At 40.6% G+C, this 8,146-nt stretch overlaps 2 protein-coding genes across 2 annotated transcripts in view; both read right to left on the minus strand.

Annotated features, from left to right (window-relative positions):
- Window positions 1-1,832: 1,832 nt before the first annotated feature.
- On the minus strand, window positions 1,833-4,681 carry HELRODRAFT_182678 (hypothetical protein; the record flags this gene model as incomplete). Its single annotated transcript, XM_009033410.1, has 5 exons — window positions 1,833-2,255; window positions 2,819-3,013; window positions 3,744-4,106; window positions 4,167-4,444; window positions 4,573-4,681. 5 exons carry the CDS (start codon window positions 4,679-4,681, stop codon window positions 1,833-1,835), a joined length of 1,368 nt encoding a protein of 455 aa, XP_009031658.1.
- Window positions 4,682-6,890: 2,209 nt separating this feature from the next.
- The window catches only part of HELRODRAFT_182679 (hypothetical protein), a gene marked incomplete at both ends in the record, with an annotated part of 6,290 nt that continues 5,034 nt past the window's right edge, over window positions 6,891-8,146 (minus strand). Inside the window, 2 exons of the mRNA XM_009033411.1 lie at window positions 6,891-6,990; window positions 7,757-7,806. Coding sequence (XP_009031659.1) covers window positions 6,891-6,990; window positions 7,757-7,806 — 150 coding nt within the window. The remainder of the gene's footprint in view (window positions 6,991-7,756; window positions 7,807-8,146) is intronic.

Raw genomic sequence — 8,146 nt, forward strand, 5'->3', positions numbered from 1 at the left:
ACTGGACAAGAGAGTTTACATGACATTTCATGCTGACGATCGTATTCTACCCGTAAAAAACTTAACGGAAGCAAGAGCGTCAGAGTTTGAAGTGAATGATAACTCCTGCAAATGTTTTCTGTTTCAGTGGTTGAGCCCAGCAGGAAATTAATCACAAATTCAACAAAACAGCAAAACTGAAAACTGCACTTCATACTCAACGCTGATGGTCATTTGTTTCAATCTCTGGTTGTCGCAGAACCTGGATTCGAACGCAAGAGATCTCCGCCTATCGCATGCTACTACTACTACTACAATTACTACTACTACTACAACTACTACTACCACTACTACTACCAGCAGCAGCAGAAGTAGTGGCGGGTTAGTCTAAGTAGATCTAAGTAAGCGAGGAAGAGAAATTAAGAGTAATAACATTCTCGTATCAATCAAATACACTCAGCCGATAACTGTTTGCTACTATTCTTTGACATCTATTACTCATCTCTCTCTTTTTCTTTTTTTCTTTTTCTTTCTCTTTCTTTCTCTCTCTCTTTCCTCTTTTTTTTGCGTTTTTATAGAGTTTTTTGCAAATGACCTCTTTCTTACTTTTTTTTCTCTCTCTCTCTTTTCATTCATTCTCCTTTCTTCTTTCAATCTAATGTTTCATTTTCTCCTCTCTCTCTCTCTCTTTATTTTTTTTGGAACTATGTTTTTGTATCTTTCTTCCTCTCTTTTCTTTCCCCCCTCTTTCTGATATATTGGTTTCGCAGTACCTCTGAGTCGATCTCTTTGCAATTTTTTCATTTCTGTTCTTCAAATTTTCTCCTCAATTTATTGCCTTACACTCTTCCCTTCACAAACATTTCATTTTTGAATTTCAGACCTATTTTTACATTTATTCATTTCCTACTTACAATTTTCTTCCACTCTTTTTCCTCCTCTTTTCTCTCTTTATTTCTTTCTCCTTCGTTTCACTCTTTCTTTAACTCTTTCTTTCTTTAACTCTTTCTTTAACTCTTTCTTTCTTTCACTCTTTCTTTCTTTCACTTTTTCTTTCTTTTTTTAGTCTCTTTTTCTTTCACTCTTTCCTTCACTCTTGCTTTCTTTCGTTCTTTTCCTCTATCTTTTTTGCAACAGCTCTTTACCTATTGGTTTTTATTTTCCGCACTTTTTTTATTCTTGCATTTATTCTTCTCTCTCTGTCTCTCTCTTTCAATCTTTTTCTATTTGTCAATTCACTGTTTTTCAATATTTCACCTTTTTTCTTCCTTCATTCATTCCTCCATCCATCCCTCTCACATTTTTCTCGGTCAACTATTTGTCATCTGTCTACTCATCTCTCTTTTTTTTAGCTCTCTCTCTCTCTTTCTCTGTCTCTCTCTCTCTCTCTTTCTCCTTATCACACTTTCTGTCTTTCCCTCTCTTTTTTTCTCTTTTTTGTTGTATTTCCTTGTTTTTTCCCTCTTTCTCTACCTCTCTACCTGTTTCTCTTTTCTTCCCTTTATTCCATTTCCGTTTTTTGTGTTTTTATTTGCATGAGTAGTTTATGTATGTATGTTTGTTTGTATGTATGTATGTATGTATGTATGTATGTATGTATGTATGTATGTATATATGTATGTATGTATGTATGTATGTATGTATGTATGTTTGCATGTATGCATGTATGTATGTATGTGTGTATGTATGTATGTATGTATGTATGTATGTATGTATGTATGTATGTATGTATGTATGTATGTATGTATGTATGTATGTATGTATGTATGTATGTATGTTAAAACCAAAACATGATGAGTGACACTGAACCGTCAAACATCAAGTAACAACTGGATTAACACTTTGATTTGTCGTTAATTGCACATGTCGGCATTTAGTTGGATATTTTCAAGCACACAGACACGCAGGAACCGCTGCAACAAGCACGAAATGTGGTTAGTTGCGAAAAACAGTTCTCTGCTGTCACCTGATCTGACGCTGATCATTTTACATATTGCCTTAAGAAATTTAAGGGTGTTGGGGTCCATCGGGCCAAGAACCTCGATACATATTGGCAAGAATTCCATCGAGGGGAGGGCGTTCCCATATTTTTTCATTTTCTCGTCTATTGCCCTGGCCTCGGCCAAACCGCATTCTTTACTTGTCAGGTTTACGTATCGTTCGGCGAGGATGCCAGGGACCGTAACATCCCACGCCAAACATCTGCCGGCTCTCCAAGGTATTAGTGTGCATCCGTCCGGGCGCCTACCATCATGCGCAGAAATGCCGGATGGTTCCTTGAGAACCGGGATTGAAGCCTTGAAGAAGAGCCGACAAATGTATTCGTTTAGCGCTGAGTGACGTAGTTGACGGCCCCCACCCAGGCGACAAACCAAACCGTGGTGCCCAAACTCATCCGCCCCTGCGCCACATCGGCACGTGTATTTATTCTGAATGACCAAGTCTGAAGCCAATGGCAAATCTCACAGACTCGTCGTCAAGCCTGGTGCCCACAGAGGTGTTGAGCCACGATCTCAACCACCCACAGCTGGCAACGCTGGACATGGCCAACAAACGAGCGGTGGAAAAGTCGTCGCCACATGAAGACAAAAAATTTTGAAAGATCTTTTTTAGTTCTTGGTTCAAAATTTGGACATGCATACGTACGGTCCTCCGAAGTTGGCACTGGGGGAGGAATATCGCAGCGACGAAAACACTGGTGAAGCAGAGAAGACTGCAGGTTGAGAGAGGCAGCGGTAGAAGAATTATAAACAACGGGAGCCAGCTGAACCACGCTAAGCAACCCCAGCCCACCAAATCGCACCGGCAGCTGAGCCTGGGACCAACCACTGTCGGTCACTTGAACATTGCAAATCGACGACAGGGCGGTGCGCAGGGCTCCGTCAAATTCGCCGAATTTAGAAGGGTCAATGTGTTTGGATGTACGCAGGAAGTACATCAATTTGGGCAAACTGAGAGCATTGCGGATAATAGTCAAGACATCATGGGCCGAAAGACAGGAAACACGACCCAGGGCAAATTTAAGCTCAGAGAGCTTTTGGTCAAAAAACTTTATTTGATAATTGCCCTCGACCAAGGGTGTCCCTAAAAAACTCAGTTTTGATGATGGCTGGTATTCCAGCCAGCGCATGTGGCACCTGAAATAAACTTTAGCAGTGAAGTTTGCATTTTTTAATGTTTAACTCTTAACCAATTGCAGCGGAATTATGCTTCAAATATTCGTAGCTATCGGCCAGAGTTTGGCCGTCCGAAGCAATGCTAATATCATCCAGATAAGCGCAAACAAAAGTAGACGAAGCTTTCTCTAAGAGTGGATGAAGAGTTAGTGCGAACAGCAAAGGACCAAGGGGATCACCCTGCTGTACCCCCTCGGACGATTCTACAACCAAAGAGTGGTAGCCAAGGGAAGAGACTCCGCCATAGGCAGAATGGCAAAAATTATAGATATTGGGGCAAAAAACATCGAATCTCTTCTCAAGGCACAAGGCATTGAAGGCATTTTTAAAGTCCAGTTGCAGAAACCTCCATTGATCGGGGAGGTCGGTGACCAATCTTCGAACCGCATGAACAGCGGCCTCAGCGCCACCCTTAATCCCGACACCCAACTGAGTCGGGTAGAATTTGGTCTTGAGTTTGACCACGACCAGGGCCAAGGCACATTTGCCGGCCAACCTCCTCCAAACGTTCCCGACCGCAATCGGTCTGACCTCTCCGTCTTTCTTATTTAAAGCTATTAGCCGGCCTCCAAAAAAGAACCGGCGGACGGAGAGTGGGCAAGCTCCAGATAGGATCAAATTAATGAATTGGGTTAAGGAGTTCAGTGTGTCGTCGATTGGGAAGGGGCCTAAAAAAACATCTTTAAGGTGCTGGGGTCGTAGGCCATCCAGGCCTCCAGAAGAACCGTTTTTGAACGATTTAACGGCCCTCAGCACCTCGGCGGGAGAAACGCAACCAGCCGTTGGTGTCAATGCGGGAAAGACCCGGCTGTCCACCGGACTTTTTGGGTGGATGGAACATAATTTATCGAAGGTGGCCGGCGAGCTCTCCGTCAGGCCCTCCGGCAAACAGACAAGTCTGACAGCCGAGGACAGGTTTTCTTGTTCAATACAAGATGACACAGCGTTGATCTACCGATCGGGGTTGTGCTTTTGTGATTTGGCATTATTGAACCCATCAAAGCACAGTACCAGGGTTTCAAGACCAATAGTTGAATATTCGCTTAGACGCTTGTTGACCAGATTGCCCTGGTTGACCCGGCGACCCCCTCTGGAAGTTTTTTGTAAGATGTATGGGACAAAACAGTGGAGTCTAACCCAGTGAGCCGGGTCACCAGGGTCATTACAAACAGCCGTCAGCAAGGCGTTCAGATCAAGTGCAAACTTCTCCCTGCATGGCTTAGGGATATGGTCGTACACCGGTACACATTTCAGCACGGCCGTCAGCTTGTCAAAAACACCAGAGTAATCTAGGTCGAGAGGATCACCGGAGACCGATGCAGCCGTCGACCGTGTGGGCAGCCCAGGCTTGGGGTCGGGTGTGGCACCGAGAGGCGAAGCAGCCCTCGCGCCCGATGGATCAACTTTTTTCCGGGACCCGAGCATTCCTGTCCTTTCACTTTACCTCCGTGCCGACATAACTTCCCGTCTGGAGTGCTTCTATAGTGGTTAAAGCAGACGGGGCACTGTTGTAACGTTGGAGCCATATGTGATTAAAAACAACCAAGAAACGAAGGAAAGGAAACAAACCAAGTGGGGTGGATGGATGAATGAATGGATGAACAAGCGAATGACCAAATGAACGGGCCAGCGAACAAACGAATGAATGAGTGAATGAATAAATGAATGAATAAATAAACAACCGAACGAATGGATGAATGAACGAATACATGAATGAGTGACGGAATGAATGAACGAGCGAACGGATGTATGACTGAATTATCTTTAAATATTTAACCAGTGGAAAATACATATAACTTTTTCAACTTTTGTTTATTTTTTTTTCTTTTCTTTATTTTATTGATGAATGAATGAGTGAGTGAACAAATGAGTGAATGAGTGAATACAAAAACCTAGGTAACAGTGTGGGAGGAGACAACTATTGCAGCAAACTTTGGCCCAATCTCTCCCCTTATAGTTTATTTTTTTTTACACAGATTTTAAAAATTGGTTTAGGAAATTTCTTTTTTATAAATAAATTTTAATTTTAAATTTTAATTTCAAAACTAAATTAAAAATAAATGTCGGTAGAAGGTAAATAAGTTAAAATGTAGTGAACTTTCCGATAATAATAAAAACCGCTCACACCTGGCGCAGGCCGGTGACCTGTAGTAGCTATGAGCTGTGAATAAATTATAATATTGATAAAAAAACAAAAAACGAGAAAATTGGCCGAGGCAGGGCAGAAAAACGATAAAAAATGACGGAAAAACAAACCCGGGACAAAATTACAGCCGATGACCCAAAAATCATATGTAAAAACAATTTAAAATCTTAAATTTAACAAAAATAACCAGGAAATTAAAACAATCCAGCCGGCTTTGAATGTGAACAAACGATGTATGTTTGTATGTTTGCATGTATGCATGTATGTATGTATGTATGTATGTATGTTTGCATGTATGCATGTATGTATGTTTGTGTGTGAGTGTGCCGGTACGCAAATAGATCTGCAGAGCATATACATCATTGCAAAAGATAAATCTGGTTAGAGCAAGCGCTGGAGTACTGCTAATAAACAAACCAGAGGAAGTATGCGTGCGTGTGCATGTTTGTATGTTTGTGTTTGTATGTTTGTGTTTGTATGTTTGTGTATGTATGTTTGTGTTTGTATTTTTGTGTTTGTATGTTTGTGTGTGTGCGCTTGTATTTGTGTGTCTGCTTGTATGTGTGTTTGTGTATGTGTTTGAGTGTGTGTTTGTATTTGTCTGCTTGTTTGTGTGTGTTTATATATGTGTTAATGTGTTTGTATGCCTCTGCTTGTTTGTATGTGTGTATGTATATATGTATGTACGAGTATGTATATATTCATGTTTGTTTGTATAGATAAATATATGTATATATGAAGATGTGCAAGTAAGTATATTTTGATTGACTGATTGATTTGAGTGAGTTTATCTGATTTTTTTTAGAAAAAAAAACAAACAAAGTAGAGAATGATAGTGTAGAAGTGCAGGCACATGAATATGTAGCTTATCAAACGCGATTTCAATTTGTTTTCGATGTTTGGCAGAGAAGTTTGTTGTTATTGAGATCCTTCTTTTAACATTCCCCCACTGAACTTTCGGTCATTAGCATGATGAGATCTTACAGGTGGGCGGTGGTGGAATCATTTGCCGAACGATGGGGTCACCTCGTCTTGTAGTACCCAGTCGTGAAATGTTGTCTACAAATTATTGTTTAATCGCTTGAATGCAAACCCGGAGACTAGAAACTGATTCTAATTTTCAAAGTTTAAATTGCTAGTCGGTCTAAACAGCGGTTATTCTTTGCGTTTCGATTTTGTTACTACCCTTATAGATTTAATTGGAAGAGTGATGGGAGGTGGTGGAAGGGACGGGCCAGACGATGGTCGGCGCGGATAGCCTAGTGGTTAAGACAGCCTGCTCCTGTTACTCAGTAACCGAGTTCGAATAAGACAAAAAGATCCCAGCCTCGCACATTAATCCGTTAGTGTGTTGTTAATTCTTTTAAATTATAGGCTTTTTTTAAAACCTCAACAACATGACGTCATGTGTCACAATATGAAGCATTCTGGACGGAAACTGCATCGTGTTACAAGTTTAGGAGCCCTATTTGACACTTGAAACTTTTTTGTTTTGTCACGCCAATTTAACATGACATACATATACTCTGCGTGTGTTTTGAAGGAAAGCTTTCGATCTTAAGAAAGGGACTATCAAGTTATAGAAATAGTTAACCAAGGGGCCATTCTGATTTCAACTCTTTAATCTTGGTATTTTTTTGATTCTGTATATGAGGGGCTGCCTTCGCGGGCCACATGTGGGCATTTGAACTTTCACACGAATGAACACATGTGCGTGTTTATGTGTTTGTGCATTAACTTCATAACACTGTTTTGAAGGGTATTAAAACTGGTCCGTAGGCATTTTATTGGGAGTTTTTTTGCCAGTGTCCAAATGTTGTTTAAAAATGGGTTGATGGGTTGAGGTGATAAAAAAAATACATGTATTGTATATGCGTAGACATAGATATACACATACATACATACACAGACACACACAGACACACACACACACACACACACACACACACACACATACACGCACACACACACACACACACACACACTCTCTCTCTCTTTTTCTCTCTCTTTCACTCTTTTCCACACGCTTCAACACACACACACACATACAGAGAGAGAGAGAGAGAGAGAGAGAGAGAGAGAGAGAGAGAGAGAGAGAGAGAGAGAGAGAGAGAGAGATTGAAAGAAAAAAGAGAAAGATAGAAAAAAGGAGTGGGGAAGAAATAATTAAAGAAATAAAAAAATAGAGAGAGATAATAGAGAGTGCATTGTTTAAGTTTTCATTTTGCTAACACGAATTTACACACCCATAAAAAAAATTTGTCATTCCCTTTACACTGTTAGTATATTGCCCGAAAAAGTTGCGTTAAACTCAATAATTCAAATGAAATCCAGTCCGAGAGGAGATGCATTCAAATCTGTCATGTTTCACAGCGTTTCTTACATGCAATTGTGACTGTTGTATCGCTGTAGTAATCATAATGACATGAATAACAGTGGCGTAGCGGTAGAGTACCTGGCCTGCTGTCGTGCAGTGACCAGGTTCGATTGCAGGGAGATCCCCGCCTGTCACATGCAATGTGTGTGTGTGTGTTTTGTATAAAAATTGTATTGGAAAGAAAGATGGATGGATGGATGGATGCATAGATGGATGGATGGATGCATAGATAGATAGATAGATGGATAGATAGATAGATAAAAAATAATGAGAATGAACATAGCAACAATCATAATCATCATAACAAAGCATATAAGTGGGACATACGCGAGTATTGTATGACACATGACGTCATCATCATCTTCAACAACAACAGCAACAACAACTACAACGAAACAAAAACAACCATAACAACACAACGAAACAACAACAAAACAACAACAACAACACCACCCAACCACCCATCCA

This window comes from Helobdella robusta, assembly GCF_000326865.2.
Source record: "Helobdella robusta unplaced genomic scaffold HELROscaffold_90, whole genome shotgun sequence".
Lineage (NCBI taxonomy): Eukaryota > Metazoa > Annelida > Clitellata > Rhynchobdellida > Glossiphoniidae > Helobdella > Helobdella robusta.